Below are 18,293 nucleotides of genomic sequence, written 5' to 3'. Positions count from 1 at the left end.
GTAGAAAATATTAAATACACGCATGACAATTTTATTATTGCTATGATTGAGACTTTTACTGTACAGACTGCATTCCTGGTCTCCCTTCTTCTGCAATAATAACACCTACAGTCTTGAATTGTAGATTAATTAATAATTCTTGAAGTAGACCATTAAGATTTTTGTTGCAGTAACAATAAATTTTTGGCTTTTTTGTGTATGTTTCATGCTTTCTCTTACTTCACAGAGAAGATTTTGAGCATAATGGTGTATTATTTCCCACACAGAAGGCATAGAAGTGTTTATTGTCAACTCGGGGATGCCTAAGATAAGGTAGGCCAGCACTTTGAGCTCATTGCCCAGTACTGACACTGACTGCCTGGCTACACTGGAGCTAGCACCCTTTAATAGTGATTTGCCAGGTCATATTTTCAATTTGTAAATTCTTTTGCAGACACTGTTTCCTGAAGAAACAAGATGTTTCCAGTCAAGAGCCTCTCTGGAAAGCAGAGGAAAGCAACATGTCTGTTGCCCGGTTTGGGTGAGCCCCTCCTTCTTGCTGAGTCCTGCCTGTCCCTTTCTGGCCCAGGTCTGTGTCTCTGGTCTGTCTGGGTCATCCCTAATGCTGACCATCAACCCTTGCCCATATCAGAGTAAAAGTCACAGGAGAAAAGGACAAATTTAACTTCAATCATTTTGGGAGGAAAACAGGCTTGATAATAACCATGCCAGTGCCAGCCTATGGGAATGAGATTTAACAGCCATGGGAGACCCCTGGCCTTGATCTCAAAGGGCCAGTGTTGTTTTGTCTCTTCCCTGGCTCTGTCTCAAGAGCTGTTACCCACAACAGTATCTCAAGGTAAAAACACTACTTTCTTACATTAAAGGCACCATGCTGAGGTCATGTTAGGGTCTTCAAAACAAAATTTTGACCGTGTCTGAAAGACTTGAACCTCCATTTCTGGAAATGATGTGTTTATATATTAAACTGAGATTAACTGTGAAAAACACTATTGTGCAGCCATAAGCATCAGAGGACCAGGGAACAGCTTGAAATGTCAGGGAACAGTAGAAAAATCTTTTCAGTTTTGGCAAAAGGAGATGGATGTGGGAAGAGAGGTTTCTATTACAGATACCATCTGATGGTAGTTTTACCAGGAAATATCTGTATATTTTTATTTTTAGAGGCAAGTCTCCAGCCTAATAATACTACTATTGCTATCTGCTGAGAGTTGCTGTGCCTGTGACAGTCCCATACACTGAACAACTTGCCATAAAGGAGGAACAGTGCTACTGTGCAGAAGTGAGGGCTTCACTCAAACAGATGAGCTTGGGTTGCTGTAGGTCCATGAAAACAAGCATGCAGATGTTAGCAGGCACAGAACAAGGCAATGGAGTAAGCCTTTATTTTTTATTGCTTTTTCTATTGTCTGAAATATCAGGACCATAATTTCAAGTTATAAATGCCTGTGTAGTTACACATGCATGCATACATTCACATTCATTCTCTGTACTTTGAAAATAGCTACTCATGCAAAATAAACTCTTGTGCATAATAATTATCACCAGAGGATGTGAACTCTCCTGATTACTGACTGCTCACAATGAAATGTCCTCCAGCATATTCACTGCACAAATTTTCTATTTATTTCCCTTCAAGTATACACAGTTTAAATCTTGTACTGATTTACAGTTTCCTACATTCAGGAGCTAATTACACCAAACTATATGTTGCCATATCTTATATGCACAGTGCTTTGAGAAAGTACCAGAATTAACAGCAGTACCTTCAGAGTCTGCTCTGAGTGTAGTAGGTTTTCAGGTATTTCCCCAAAAGAAATCCACCTGCTTGGCATTTGATGCAAAGGGCTAGAATACACACCACCTAGCCTGAAGCATGTAATCTGCATCTATATTGACTTTAGAAAGGTTTTGTCTCTGAATTTGAGGTGCCACATCCAGGCACCTCTTGAACACTTGCAGAGATGGTGATCCCACCTGGATTGGAGGCAGTTCAGCTTGTTCAGGCACACACAACAACAGACCCCTTCCCAGGTCTCCACAGTGTTACCTGCTGCCAACAACTGCTGGAGCCTGTGAAGGACTCATGATCACAGTTTGCAGAATACATTCTTTATTAATATAGTAGAAAATTGTGACATGTTAAAGTTCAAAGATTGGGGGTGATAGTATTTGGCTGCAAAAATATATTCAAAGCAATAAGCAGACAAGATCTAATCACCAGTAAAAGTTAGGTCCAGATAATAAATCAGATGCATGAAGTGCAATTCTTACCCAATAGGCATTCCTATGGGGAAGAAGACATGTTCATTCTGTTGACTGATCCAAGAAATTATGATGGAGTTTTCTTTTATTTCTCCCCATTTTAACTTACTTTTATACTGGTTTTACCTTTAAGGAGAGCTTGAGTAACTCATGTTCACTGGGAAGTGGCTGCACTTGGGATGTGGGTAATCCCATTCAGGGAGTATCATCTGCATTTCACCCTATAATTTCTCTGCTGTTATTACTTCTGCTAGAATGTGGATATGACTTCCATGTTTTTTCTGATTTTAGCCCCAGTCATTTTCCCACACCTCCCCTGATGCAATTGAAAGACATTTACTCCATCCTTTCACTTGAGACATGGCAGAGGAGACTGAACCTACCTGGCTATAACCTCCTTTCAGGGAGTTGTAGTGAGTGATAAGGTCTCCCCTGAGCCTCCTTTTCTCCACACTAAAGAACCCAAACTACCTCTGCAGCTCATTATAACACTTACTTTCTAGATCCTTCCCCAGCTCTGTTGCCCCTCTCTGGTCTCCTTCCCTCACTGCAGCACCTCAATATCCTTCCTAAACTGAGGGGCCCCAAGCTTGACACAGGATTTGAGTGGTTGCCTCAGCAGTGCCCAGCACAGGGGGACAATCCCTGCCCTGGCCCTGCTGGCCACAGCATTGCTGATCCAGGCCAGGATGCCATTGGCCTTCTTGGCCACCTGGGCACAGCCTGCCTCATGTTCAGCTGCTCTCACCAGCACCCCCAGGTCCTTTCCAGCCACTCTGCCCCAGCCTGTGGCACTGCCTGGGGCTGTTGTGACCCAAGGGCAGGACCTGGCACTTGGCCTTGTTGAACCTCACACCACTGCCCTCAGCCCATGATCCAGCCTGTCCAGATCCCTCTGCAGAGGATCTGCAGCAGATCAACACTCCAACCCAATTGGCTGTCATGTGCAAATTGATTGAGGGTACACTTAATTCCCTTTTCCAGACCACGGGACTTGTCCCAGCACTGAATCCCGGGGGAACACCTCTAGCGTCTGGCTTCCAACTGTATTTATTTCCATTGACCACCATAAAATCTTTTCTGCTAAGGCCAATTTCAGTGTATTTTTTATTCCTTACAGAAATAACAACCCTTCAAATTTACCTTTATTTAGGGCCTATTAGTGATTTCTCTGTGGATGTGACAGCCTGGTCAGAGAGTGAGAAAATGGGATTCATTTTCTCACAGTGGACTTGTGAGACTTTTTTGGGAGTTGTAGAGAAACAATGATAACTTGTTAGTATAAACAACCTGCAGGTGGTGTTTTCCTGCTCTGTTTTTCTGTTCTTCTCAAAGACTGCTTGTGATATTTTTGTTAATTAGCCAATCAAGTAGAATGTGTCGAGCCTATCTATAAAAGAAGAGAATTTTCATACTAAAGCTGCTGTTGTGCAAACCAGCCTTCTGGTGAATTTGTGTCATTTCTTGCTCAACGGTGACAATTTCTCTATCTGGACAGGTAAGCAATCACTGAATTTAAATTTGTATTTTAACCAAGAGACAAAAAAAAGAGATAAAAATAATTCCAGGCAACTGAGATTAATGTATTTCCACTAGATTTGAAAGACCCATCAAATATCCTAAATTTTGAGCCCCTAGTGCTATTGTCATGGTGGTCTAAAATGATAAGAGAGTCAGCGTTCATAAATGTAGCATCTGAGATTTGGAAGAAAGGAAACTGAACATCAACTCCTAAGGTTTGGGACATGAAAAATCTTTCTCAGCTGCTTCTTCAGGACATAATGGGGGCAGTTGCATACCCAAAAGCATACATGTTTTTCTCCCTTTGCATTACTTTGATAGAAGTTTTCACCTCTTCCTTCCTTCCAAAGTCGTTTTACACCTGGTTAATTTTTTTAACGATTATTGCCCAAAAGGTATCTATCAGTAAGAAATTTTTTTGTTTCTATTAGGTGTAAAAGTATTTGAATTTCAGCTAGAACAGAACAGAATTTCCACAGAATCCATTCTGAAGGAAAAGGCAGGGAGCTGCCACCACATGATAATACAAAGTAAATCACAGAATCAAAGAATAGCCTGAGCTGGAAGGTCCCCCTGTTAGTCCCCGTACTGATTATTGAAATCCAACACCTGGCCCTGCACAGGACAACTCCAAGAATCACACCATGTACCTGATAGTATTGTCCAAGTCTCATGTGGGATAGAGTGCTGGATTGAAATGTTGATATGCCATTCTATAAAGATACAGCTGAGATGTATGAAGAATGTTATGTTGAAAACAGATTATGCCTTACCATTCCACTTCACTGCTGAGCTAGCCCGTCTTACAATTCATAAAGGTTTGTACTAGCTGGGTGTCTCAGTGGGTATCAAGGAGATGAGGGTTCAATAGTGACCTGTTACATATATGCACAAGCAGGGCCTCCTTAAACATGGTGGCTTTCCAGGGCCAAATACACATATGAAGTATGTTTCCTTGGGCGGAAGGCAGTCCCAAATATTAGGATGCTTCTTCAACAATGCAGAAATCTCAGGCTCTGCTCAAGGAACCTGATTTTGCTGTCCTGTGAATGACTATGAGAAGGGGGCAAATCTGTCCCTGGAAAGGAAAACCTTGAGGTTTACATGAGTTGACTCCAGTCAGAGGAGCTGCAGAGTAGCTATGAGTGAGCATTATAACTGAATGACAGTTTGCAGCTGTAATGGATGATCCCATGTGCCTTGCACTGCCCAGACCCTGTTACTCACATAATTGTTAAAACTATAATGGGCTTCTTAATATATAAAATGGAGGTTGGTGTCTGGAGCAAGAGTGGGAGGTCCCGTTGCAGGCTGAACCCCAGTGCTCTCTACCTCCTTACCAGTGTATGAAAACTGCCAGATACACTTAATTGATGTTTTACTAAGTGAAATGTATTATATTTGATACTTCCATCAATGTATACTTGCAATATTTTTCCTGTCAATATAAACATTTCTTGGAAATATCTGTGGTTGCTGTAAATAGAACAAATACACCAGATATAGCACACTAAGGCAGAGTATGTGATGCTTTTACTGTAAACTTTGCTGAAAACTAAAATGTGTACTTTTTTGTGACTAAATAAAAAAGAAAAATGTGAGGTCTTCACTAGTACTGCAATCAAAGTACTGGAAACATTTTAGTGGTACTCGAATCCGGCAGGGACTAGCAACTATTCTATACAAGCTATTCTTTGCAAATATTCTATACAAGTTTCCTGCATTAATAGACTGGCTGCTGTCCAAACTGAGGCTCTTCTGTGAAAATAGACACTGTCTTAAGGAGATTACTCAGGAAATTCTTAATTTTTAAATAATTAAATTCTAATAATGAAATAAACAGTGTAGTCAAGAGACACCCTCCCAAATCTTTGCAATGTTCATGCAACAATAGCAGACAAGAGTGTATGAGGGAAAATTACATTCACAGACACCAGCAATAACTAAACCAAGTTCCTTAATATATAGTTATTTCAGCAGGAATTTATATTTTGTGTATTGGCTACTGAGAGGGCTCTAACTTTTTCCCTAATAAAGGGAAAATCTGGAAGAGTTGTGTTGTTTATGAAACATGGATTTGACTTTGTATCCTAGACTGAGAATTTATTGCATGATTTGGAAGGGGACTGCACAGAGGTGGAGGAGGAAAGCAAAGAAAGAAAAAGGACAAAAAGAGATTCAGAGGCAGACGTTATTCAAAACCACAGTCAAGGACACAGCAATAGTAGGTTAGATATTAATAGGCTGCTGGATAACTTCATTGCTTCAAAATGCTGGTTAAGAAATCACATTTTTTTCTTGCCAGAAGTTACTTCCCACAAAGAATGTTTTCCTGAAACTTTTTTCTTACTTTATAATCACTGAAATAAGAAGAAATGAAAATAAAGAAGCAGGAACCTTCTCTTGTTGAGGTAGCTGGCAATATCTCCAAAACCAAAAAGTTAAATTCTCAGGAACCTGAATTTTTCAGAATAAAGTCCCCTAGCCAAAACCCCAGTCTCAATGGTTCTTGAATTTTTCACACTTTAAATCTCTAATAATGTGTTAAAGAATCACTTCAAATTAGATGTGCAGAGGGATCATAGTGCTCAGCTGTATTGTGAGTTTAAAAAAGTGCTAGAGGGAATAGTTTTCTATAAAGACAGATAAATTTCTGTATATCTCACGTTAGACAATTGCTTGTTTTCTCCCTCATTAGCAAAGCCCTATTTTGGTATATAGATCAAATTATTGCCAGTCCACCTTTAAGTAAATCCTCCTCTTAAATCTGAAAGATGAAAAGTGAACTAACTGCAAACACATCCATGATATATTTTAAAACCTGGTATTTGTTCTGAAAGTCATACTGCCAGGCTAAAGTTATTACTAGAAAACTAGATACTTTGGCATGTATTTGTGAGAGACATTACTAAATCAAAACAGCTCTGGCCAAACTTGGACACTGCATTAAATGACTTCTTGATGTACTCAAGTTGGCATAAGAAGGAATTCTTTTGGCTGGTTCCAGCATTAACTGGGGGAAATGAAAACTGTATGCAAAAAGCAAAAATTTCTGTCCTTACAGCCAGAGATGCTCTCTCAACTCTTCTCTCCCTGCTCGTCTCCCCAGGCAAAGCTTCCAAATATCAGAGGGAGCACATCGGGTTACAGTGATCTTTCCACAAAGGGAACGAGCCGATAAGTGTTAGGAATGTGTTGTTGTGGGGTAAGGTGTGTTACCATGCAGATGGAAAGGGAGCTGTGCGGTGCCAGGGCATGCAGCAGTGAAGAAAGCAGCCAAGCTGGGCCACGGACAGGAGAGAAGTAGGTCAGTGACAATCTGGTTCCAAAGCAGGCTAGCTGGAGTCAGGCAAATCTGCAGGTCAGAGTGGAGTCTGCCCAGCTTACGGGAACTGCTGGTCAAAACGGTGCCAGACAGGCAATTTTTCCCGGCTGGTATCACCATTCTTCTCCCCATGAGGAGCAGAAGCTGGAATGGGGCACAGGATGGGACAGCCGTATCTGGGGGCAGGACAGTTCCTGGAGAGGTGGCTGAGGGGTGCCTTTCACACATCTGCTCACACAACCCAGCTGCCACCAGTGCTTCCAAATCATTCACAGAGTTGGTCTGAGCTGTTTAAAGAGAAGCCACAGAGTTGGTCTGAGCTGTTTAAAGAGAAGCAGGATGAGACTGCATGGCCTGAACAAACAATGCTACTGCAGTTGCTTGTCGTTTTAGCATAAAAGTATAAATAGGAAGAAAAAATAATTTCTTTCCCCAGTTACTTAGTTTTAGCAATCAATAAGGGAAATGGACCTGCCGTATAAGACAAGCCACAGTTTTCTATCTCCAAAACACACTCCAACAAGCCATAAAAGCCTGATACAAAGGGATGGATTTGGATCCCAGGTTATGTCCCAAAGAATTAAAAGCAAAATACAATTTTTTCTACATCCCCAATGCCTTGCACAATAGAAAACTATGAAATGGTAAGTGCCAAACTTGGTCAATCAATAAGTTAACTCCAAGTGACATCAATATAAATGAGGTACAGATAGGACTTAACTAAGTCTATCCTACCTGAATGCCAAGAACAACACATCCTTGCATAAATGGGGCATATGTAGAATTCCTTTAAAAGAATAGAATACTCCAGTGGTTGAGAAACATTAAATTCCTTGAAAATGTTGATGTAGAACAGAGAATATACTGGAAATCAATATCCTCACAAATGTATATTGGAAGAACAGAGCTGTAAGTCCAGGGAACTACTTGGCTGTTCTATGTCAATGATTGGACTCTGTGATCTTAAAGATGCTTCCCAAAGTAAATTATTCTATGCTGTTCTAATTATTTTCACCACAACTGTCACAAAACAGCTCTAATGTGCTGAGAACATCTGCAGCCAGAGGCATGGAGAGGTCAATAGAGTCTTGAAACTAACACTTCTGCCAAAGATGAGTGATGGAAGAAGTGAGGAAGCCCAGTAAACCGGAGGGAGTTCATTTATTTCCAGCTTGGAATAAACTGGAGCTTTTAATCTTTATGAGTAACTGCTGGTTGGCAACCGGTTTAAAGCTGATGGTCAAGAGTGCCCCAGGATCAGATCTCACATGCAAGTGCAATCTCATTAAAACAGCTCAGCAGACCCAATGTGTATCAGATTGTTCCTATAGAGCAAGAATGAAGGTAGTAATTCCTTGGCTCTTCTTTATTGTCTTCAACACTAATGAAATCCTGCCTATGGTAGACAAACCAGCTCAGCTGAACAAAGAGCTATCACAGTCCCTGTGAAACTACTGAAGTGTTTGTGGCTGGCAAGCCTAGCTAGCATAACATCTGGTATGAGAAAGAATCCATCACATAAGCAAAGATGAGGCATGTCACTGCACAGAGACAGATGGGATCCATTTCCCCACAGACTGTGAAAGCCCTTTTCCAACAATATTTGATTGAGATCACTTAACTGGCTGTGCATCAGGCAAGATAAATGGTGACCTAGCAGCAGTCTGCCACTCCATCCCTGCTGCCAGCTCAGCAGGTGAAGTTGCAGCAGGACCACTCTGAGGAGGAAGGGCAGGTGTGGACACATGCATCCAGCTTGCAGAGCTGGGCAGCAATGTGTCAGTAGGCTGCAGGGCTGCTCTCTCCCCCTCCATCCAGACACAGAGCAGGATGCTGCTGACTCAGGGATCCACAAGCAGCTTTGCATGGCTTAGCTGGTGTTTGTGTTCTAAATCTCTCTGTTTTGCATCTGTTTTGCCCACACAGCAAGGCAGCAATAAATAACCATAGTAAAAATGATGAGCCATCAATCCATCCTGTTCCTGTGTTCCACAAGGTGGAACAGGAGAAAGAACCTGGTGTGAGAGCGTGGTCACAGACATGGAATTGGCTTGGCAAGGGCACCAGTGTGCACTGAGGCTAACCCAGTGGTGGGGAGGGTCAGTGGGTAATGACACTGTTCCCACAGTATACCAAATTAATCAAAGATCAAACAAAGCCCCAATGTTCCATCTAATTCATACTCATTTAAAGGATATTTCTGTGTGGTTTTGGAAACTAATGCAATGAGCTGAATTTTGAGGAAGGACATTGTAAAATGACTCTTTTAAAGGACTTTATTGGTCAGGTTTTTGTAATAGCACCCAGAAGAGTTATTAATACAGAACTAAATACAGATTATTCAAAAAGAAGTTTGGCCAGTAATCAAAAAAGACTATCAGTTAACATTTAACAAAGGCTGATTTATGTAATTGTTAGCATGGCTTGTGCAATGCTCCAAACAAATGAACAGAAGTCAGAATACAGCTGCCTTTTAAATCCATGCCCCAGATAGGAGACAGACACAGGGGATTTAGTGATTTGATCATGCAGAATAATAGTCAGCTTTTGGCAATTGGATGATATGTTGTTGGTTATGCATACTATTTGTTGAATGTTTGAGGTGTCCAGGGAGGGAAGTGTTTCCATGTAATTTAAATATGTATTGAATTGGTATTGGAGAAAATACCTAAGAGAAACAGGACCAGCAAAGAGCACAAACAGAAAATCACCCTGATGAGGAATCTGGACTTTCCATTTCAGAGCAGATTAAAAGTATTTGTGCTCTATCAATTGAGAGTCTACAGGGGAAGATTTTAAAAGATGTGGAACACAGATTTGTTTCCCTGGAGCCACCCTTATCATACAAAAGGTCTGCAAGCACATTTAGCCTGTAACTTCAGAAACAATACCCCATCACATAAACCCAGATGTGCAGTGCAGTGGTACCTTTTCCAAGGCAGCACTGTTCATCTTAGATAATCCATTGCTACACACCTGAGTATCTCTGAAGATTTGATTGCTATTTGTGGCTACTCCAAGGTACAGCAGCTGCCAAAAGCACCCAGGAAGGCTGGGTGGGGCTGAGTTAGCAGCTGCGGGTCAAACACAGCAGCCTTCACAAGGACTATTTCAGAAGGGGAGACAATAGGGTAAGGCTTTATGACACTTTGCCTGTCAAAATGTTACTGAGATTGAATCACAAGGCTGAGATTCTGCAGTGGATGAATCCAAAGGATTTAGTGCAGAAGAAAGATAAGTCACACTGTGGTGAAGCCCTACATGGAAACTCTCATTATTTTGGAAGAATAGAGCTTTACACTGTGTCTCCAATAGAACAGCTGCTTATGAAGAATTTTACTGCTCCCTGCCACATGTGTAATACTGACAAGATACCTATGCTTTCATCTGGCATTGGTTTCCCATTCTGATTTCCCTTCTTTCCACATTTAAGTGGAATTTCCTTTCCAACAGGAAATCAGCAGAAAACCTCTCAGCAGCTGGAAAAAATAACAAAATAAGAGGACTAGAAAATTTGAATGTATGGAAAAATAAACTCTCCTTGTATTTACAAAAACTGACTTTGCAATGGTCTTCACATCCCATTTCAGCAACTTAAGTAAGGCATGGATAATACAACAACAGCCATACAAATTATGGAAATTCTAGTTCAGAAAAGCTTTTCATATTTTGTAATATGACTTTATTTTAAGCTGGATAAAAGCCAAAAACTTCTGTTTTCTTCTGAAAAAAAAATCCAAAGCATTTTCCAGGCTGTTTGGTTTCAATATAATATACTTTATTGAAAGCTGTTCCAAAACACAAAAAAGTTGAATTTTTTCCATTTTTAAACAATTCCTGTTTCCTCTGTTCTCTTTATAAACCATTTTGTTGCAATTGTACACTTCAGAGTGATGTCATTCCATTAAGTCTCTCCAGCAAGCTATAAGCAGATCTTCTAGCTCTCTTTTCATTGCTCCAGATTAGCCCAAAATATAGTTCTCTGCATTTAAGGAGGGGGGAGGAGGGAGAGGGGGGAGGGAGGGAAGGTGGGGGAGAAAGTATTAATTAATGGAATTATTTTAATATTTTAGAAGTGTCTTTTCTTAGTAAATCTCAGTACAGTATATTTGAATATTCTGGATGGCTGAAATAGAAACATTTGTATTTCTGCCACACAAAGAAGCTGCTGCCTTGACAGCCCCGGAGGCAGGAAGATGAGAACTGCCATTGAATGCTCCCAGTTAGGCTCAACACTTCTAGTCTCCAAACAGAAATAAAGGAGCAAATCCCCACTGCAGCTGCAAGAGCCCCACATGGCGCAGAGGTTTTCGGACCCTCTCCATGCCACAGCAGACAGCAGTTCCATAGGCACTGAGGTGTGATGCTGAGCAGTGTGCAGCTGGTAGGAATTATTTAAGGGCACTTTAGTAAATTAGACTAATGATTCAGATGAATTCACTCACAGTGGCTGGTGTAGCTGGAGGGCCAGAATAGGATTTTCCCCACTGGAGTGGGAATCCCAGGCCAGCAACCAGCTAAAATGGGATGGTGCTTTAGAGAGGGCTCCTGTCAGAGGGCTCACAGGGGCAAGCAGAGAGGCTTGAACAGGCAGGTTTGACAGGACTGGCACCGATGATGATAATACCTGTTGCTAGTACAATGCTGACAGATTTCCACTTGCCAGTGTGGTTAGATCTGTGGGTGTTTCACCATTCACACCTTCGACGTTCAGCTTGCATTGACAGAAGAATAGAAAATAACTTCATCCCTGAAAGTATTTCAAATAAATAAAACAGCTGCCCATAAAGCCAGAGTAGGAGTATCCCATTTCTAATCAAAATGTGCCTTGCCTTTAGATAGGGAATGCTGTAAATGACTAAAGAGCACAAGTCCCTACCACCTCCTGTTCCCAGCAGCACGGCTGTCTGAGGCAAGAGCGGCTGATTGCTGGGTGCTAACGCTTTGTTACCAGAACATCTCCCGCAGTACAATGATAACCATGTTATCTGCTTAGAGAGTTCAGTGATCTCATACAGGATTTCAGATGGGCTGGGCTGTAGGAAGACTGTGACCCAGCTAAGTGTTTACTTTAGCCTGTCTGATGGATTGCATGTTCCTGTGAGGTAATCCAGTTAGAGTAAAATCCAGCTGGCTCAAATACTTCGCTACTAATTAATTCAGTTAATATGTAAAACGGGTAAGGTGAGATGGAGTAGTGCTAGGGAAAAAAAAAAAAACAAATGGGAAAAATGGGGTTCAACACCAGTGAAAACAGAACTAGAGAAATAACACTCACTCACTGACAGGTTTTATTCTGTTTGTAGAACTCACTTGCTTTTACAAAATTGCCTAAGCAATAAATAAATGTTTTCCCTGAGAACTTGGACTTTGGCAGGAAAGGGCACCATCTTGTAAATGGAACAAAATTAGTCAGTTTTTATTGTTTGCTCCCAGAGAGCAGCCAGGCTGCACTGGCTGGCAGGAAGCCCAGGGGCCAGTCCCATTTTCACTCTGAGCAGTTGGGCTTGCCCACCCCTAGCAGGTCACATAGGAGTGTTGCACCGTGGCCCATACCATCATGCTGTTGCTTGACCCTGAATGACTTCTTGTTTCCCCCATTAGGCTCCAAATCAAAGGTAAGAATCATTTCACATCATTATTTGTCCTAAAGAAAGAGCTATGCTAAGAAGCAAATTTTCAAAAACATAGTATCAACCTTTGGTTTGCAAGCCCACCCCTTTTCAAATCTAGGTTCACTACCTCAGACAAACAATTCCACAACATGTCATGCTGAGCTGGAAGCTGCCTGAAATTACTGCACTGAAATCACTGAGAATAACAATGTACCTGAAATTCCAGCACTCCCCAGGGCTTAGGTGTTTGCTCCAAGATTCATTTGTAATGCTGCAGCTGCTAAAGAACAAGAACTCTTCAGAGGTAAAGCATTTAATGCAGAATTAATTTTTTATGTGGAGAGATTTTGCTCCTAGGCAGCATATGGGTTGACAAACAGACCTTGCCTTAGAAAGGTTTGCCCCTCCAACAATGAATTCAGTAGGAGATAAAAGAAATTGTTCTGGCATTCTCATTCTTGAGCTTAATCAGTATTTTCCCTTTGAAAATAAGCTATTTTAAAAATCACATTAAATATATACCAATATGTTGTACATCGGACACAGGACTCAAAGGAATTCTAAGTTTGACAATGACACATAATTGGAGGCCAAAGAGGCCCTGCAGAGAGATCTCAACAATTAGAGGAATTAGCCATTACCAACCAAATGAAATTCAATGGGGAAAAGTGCCAGATTTTGCATCTGGGATGGGGCAGCCCTGGATGTACAGACAGACTGGGGGATGAGAGGCTGCACAGCAGTGCCATGGAAAGGGCCCTGGGGCTCTGGTCCATGGCAAGATGAACATGAGCCAGCAGTGCCCTGGCAGCCAGGAGGGCCAAGCGTGTCCTGGGGGCATCAGGGACAGCATCACCAGCCAGGCAAGGGAGGGGATTGTCCTGCTCTGCTCTGCACTGGGGCAGCCTCACCTCCAGTGCTGGGGACACTTCTGGGTGCCACAATGTAAAAAAAGATATTTTAACTACTAGAAAGAGCCCAAAGGAGGGCAACAAAGATGAAGAATGGCCTTGAGGGGAAACTATAGGAGGAGCAGGTGAGGTCACTTGGTCTGTTCAGCCTGGAGATGAGAAGACTGAGGGGAGACCTCACTGCAGTTACATGTTCCTTGGGAAGAAGAGGGGCAGGCCCCGATCTCTGCTCTGTGTGACTGGTGACAGAAGCCAAGGGAATGGCCTGAAGCTGAGTTGGGGGAGGTTTAGGTTGGATATTAGGAAAGGTTCTTCATCCAGAGGGTGTTTGGGCACTGGAACAGGCTCCCCAGGGAAATGGTCACAGCACCAAGCCAGACAGAGCTCAAGAAGGGTTTGGACAATGCTCTCAGGCAGAGGTGTGACTCTTGGGATGCTCTGTGTAGGGCCAGGACTCAATGATCCTTGAGGGTTCCTTCCAACTCAGCATACTCTACAGTTTTAGGACCCTTCAGTTAATGAGAAATAAGGACAGCACAGTCAGTTGCTGCACTTAGTTGAGAACTGATGCATATCTTCAACCAAGCAGCCACAGTCCCTACTCAGTCACTTGTCCTACTGACTTCCAAACCCACAATCCTACTGATTGTCCTCTCCTGCTGATATTGTCATCAGAAACAAAATATAAGCATGTGAGCCTGATCCTGTTATGCAGGTCTCCAGCTGGACCTGCTGACACCTCATGCACCCTTGATCAGGAAACCTGGCTGAATGGGCTGGGGGAAAGAAGAGACAGATGGCCACCTGGGACTAGTACATCCTTACATGCAGCTTGTGTGATCCACAGAAACTTGGAGGCTCCCGGAAAAATGAGCTTTGTCATCAGGTAGAAGTTATTACTGGTCAATATACAAGTGAGAGAGGGTATAGTCTGTTAGTAATTGTTTTTGAGAGGTGTACTTCAAAAATCTCAATCTTTATTATGCCAGTTACAGTATGGATCACAAAATGACGCAGCAGAGCTACAGGATGAGGGGTTGACATGATTTGATTAGCATGAATACAAAACATACTTTTCAGGGTAATAGATACTAAGAAAGCATTTGCTGAAGGTACGGTAACACAAGCCACATAATTTTTCTCTTATGGACTCCATATTCATTGCCATTTCCACAAAAATGGGCAAACAAACAAAACCTTATTTTATGCTAATGTTTGACCTGAAATAAGAAGAGCTAGTCCCACATTACCCCTTGCAAAGTACCTTTCGCAACCTAACCAATCCCTAATCTTCTCAAATTTATTAAAGTCCTTATTCAAATATATAGTCAAGAAAACATTAAGTTTACCACGTTATGGAAAAAAGACGGCTTCTGTAGTTTGATCATTTTAGTTAAGGAAGAATCACTGACCATTGCCTTTCTATTAATCTGTGCAAAACCAAAAGAAAAAAGAAAACTCTTTTTTAAGGATTTTGTAAGTTGCAATAAATTTTCAGTTTTCTTTAAATGCTAGAAACACCTTTTAACACCAAAGCAGTGAATAAGTCAAACTCACTCTAAATCAAGTAATTGCAAAAAGAAGGGACCCCTATGTGAGTTCAGGTACTCATCCCTTGCCTGCAAAGGAGGGACTTGTTGCCAGGGTGTTGCAACACAAGGTCTGATCCAATTAATAACTCTAATATACTGAATAATTTATTTTTCCAGTGTTAATAAAGGTGTTCTGTTTTCTGGAGCCTAGATTCACTGAGGATCAAGATTACTGCATCCTGCTGGTTCAACTTCTTACCCCAGCCCCTCTGAATGCACCTTCCCTCTATTACAGCTCCTGGCACAGCCCTACTGCTCTGCGCAGAGCAAATTACACAACTGCAGCACCACTGCCAGCTCAACACCCTGATTTAACCTGCCAAACACACCTGGCAGTGGAGAGAAAACAGCTGTGATTAAAATCAAGCCATCACTCCCCTCATCCTGCGTCGCTTTCCTCCTGAAATTGTCTCTGCACCAAAGATGACAAAATATTGGTGAGTATTAGACAGCTGGCATGCATAATCCATCCAATTTATTTTGCAATCTGATTCTGCATGTCTCCAGGACCAAAATGAAGACAGAACCATGATATATGCTAAACCTACACTGTCTCCACCTAGCCACAGTGACGTGTGCCTTAGCTCCTGTCAGCAGCATGGGCACCTGGGGCTGAAGGGGTGGCTTTCCTTTGGACATGTGTCAAAGCATGTCACCACACCTCCACTGCCTTGGTTACCCACAAAAATGGGCTCAAACTTGAACAGGCCATAATCATATCTATTGCCTACTCTGCCTTGTGCCCTTCCAACTTCTGGGCCTATTCACTTCAGGTCATTTCAGAGGAGGAAAAAAGACCTTCAGCTCTTTATTATAGGCTTGTATGGAGCCATCTACAAGGTTGGAGCATCTCAGCACTGCTGCACTATGAGGAGTGCTAACTAATTACTATTAGCCTATTACTAATAGGCTCAGAACATGGCCATGAACAAAACAGCAGTGTGATTTTGGAAACACTGTCAACAAAGAAAAAACACAAATAATCAAGCTTAACCTTTTCCTGCTGCGAGGCATTTATTCACATCTCAAAAATGTCAGGGTTTTGAATTCCTAATAGAAAATGCTTGCCCTTGACAGCCAAGCTGAGAAGGCTGTCCTTTCAACTTAACCATGTGGGAAGTGAGGGAGACAGAGGTCTTCAGTGGTCCCATCACTCTCCTTCATGGTTTGTGTTTTAAGGAGAGATGGAGAGAGAGCCAAATAGAGCTGAGAGGATTGTTCCAAGATCTATAGTCTCCAGAGGCTAGTTGAGAAAAACTGAAACAGCACAGCATCAGCATCAGCCAGCATCATAAGACTTTACATCTACCACATTTTTTCTGTTTTCTGAATTCCCATGTTGTTCAATAAGCTCCCCACTAAGAACTTTAGCAAGGGAATACAGGACATCTTAATGGTAAATATATAACCTCTGAATGCAACTAAAAAAAAAATCATATTTTACTACAATACATATAAAATGAGTTTGATGTTCAAATTTTGCAGCCCTCAAGCATCGTTTTTAACATAAGAAGCAATGAAATAGGTACCTATAAAGACTCTGAACTGGAAACCCCCCTTGTAACTATTCCTTTTAATTTGGAATAGGTTTGCTAGAAATAATATTAAATACCAAAAAATTAAAAGCAGGGACCCAAGAAGTCTGAAATTAATAAATCTCTGCTATATAGCAACTAAATCCATACGGTAGCTTTCCAAGATATAGCTTACTGTAAAACATTACTACTTTGTCCAGTAATATGTTTCTAATACTTGCAGAGTGAGAGTTGTGCTATTTACTCACAAAGTTATTTATTACACACCATAACAATTCTTAGGGTTATGGAAAACATTTGTGTGCATCTGACAAGATTTTCATTTATTACAATACTTGGCAAAACTTTTCAAGATCCAACATAGCTGAGTTACTTCAATATGAATATGAGAAAAAGTTATTTATAGAGCTTCACAGATTTAAAAGACTTCAAAAGAATATTTGGAGTTCAAGAAGTAAGAAAGAAGAGAAAAAATATGAAAATTTGAATATATGATTAACTATAAGAATCCTATCATTTATAAAAACAACCTTACAAGAAAATTAAAAGATAAATCTAAAATGCAACATAGCTAATATAAAAGTCATATTACTAGTTCATAATTAAGGAAAGAAATACTGGCATACTCAGTAGGTTCACATTCAGCCAGGCAATACCAGCATCCTATGTCACTTCCCTTTAGTAACAGCCTCATTACTCTCTTCACCAGTTAATTACATTAAAACCCTCCCATCTTTCATAATGTTTTTATAGAAGAAGCCAAGTTTAAAGATAGACTTGGCTATCTTTAGACATCTAAAGATAGGCATTTTTTTTGTAAAAGCAGTTTTTATTTTGTGTTCTAGTTCTGGGTAAGGTTTGACCTATCACATCAATTATATGGCCTTTCCATTACTGAAGGAACTGTTAACCTCTTGTTTGCCTCCTCAATCCTATTTACTAAACCTTCATGAATAATAGTTGGTAAGCAAAAAGTAAGAGTTCATGCGTGTGACTAACTTGGCTGAAAACACCCGTATAGTAATCTCACTAAAAATACTAAAAGGTTTAGGTAATTGCAGAGTTGGCTTGAGGTCCAGAACTAAAAAATTAGTCATAGATTTATGAAAATACTCCACCACCCCTAGGGAAAACACAGAAAAAGCACATGATTTTTATTTAAAATATTTTCTATCCCTGCCTTTCTCCTACACAAGACTCCAATGTTTTTACCATCAGGACAAGTCTTCCTAGTTCCTATAGCCTGTATTTTTTCCTGAATATAATTTCTGATTTCCCTTGTGACGATCTCTCCGGACCTGGCAGCTCCTGTTCTTTTGTGTCAATCATTCCAATGTCAAACATTATAACCATTGCAGTTCTTCAGGTTATGACCTTCAGTTATGACCTGAGGGGCAGCCTCAAGTCAGCTTCAGTCCCCCAGCTATTAATTTATTAAAACATGTGCTCACATGTTAAAGCCTTCAAAATCTTCTGGATATTTTACTGGAGAAAATTTGGCTAAGAGTAGTAGCAGTAAAACTAGCTGC

At 41.1% G+C, this 18,293-nt stretch overlaps 1 protein-coding gene across 3 annotated transcripts in view; it reads left to right on the top strand.

The window, feature by feature from the left end:
* The window catches only part of SNX18 (sorting nexin 18), a 72,672-nt gene that overhangs the window by 34,478 nt on the left and 19,901 nt on the right, over positions 1-18,293 (top strand). Inside the window, exons 2-4 of one of the 3 annotated variants that reach the window (XR_013179825.1) lie at positions 227-312; positions 434-3,763; positions 15,465-15,666. Coding sequence is in view for 1 of the 3 variants with exons in the window: in XM_077171385.1 (XP_077027500.1) it covers positions 227-306 (80 nt within the window). In the remaining 2 variants the exon portion in view is untranslated. Of the gene's footprint in view, positions 1-226; positions 313-433; positions 6,097-15,464; positions 15,667-18,293 lie in introns of those variants that run through there. The other 2 variants (XM_077171385.1, XR_013179824.1) reach the window with 2 other exon arrangements.

This window comes from Agelaius phoeniceus, chromosome Z (assembly GCF_051311805.1).
Source record: "Agelaius phoeniceus isolate bAgePho1 chromosome Z, bAgePho1.hap1, whole genome shotgun sequence".
In the NCBI taxonomy this organism is placed as follows: domain Eukaryota; kingdom Metazoa; phylum Chordata; class Aves; order Passeriformes; family Icteridae; genus Agelaius; species Agelaius phoeniceus.
The sequence above is the reverse complement of the archived record's forward strand: the minus strand, read 5'-3'. Positions and strand labels throughout refer to the sequence as shown.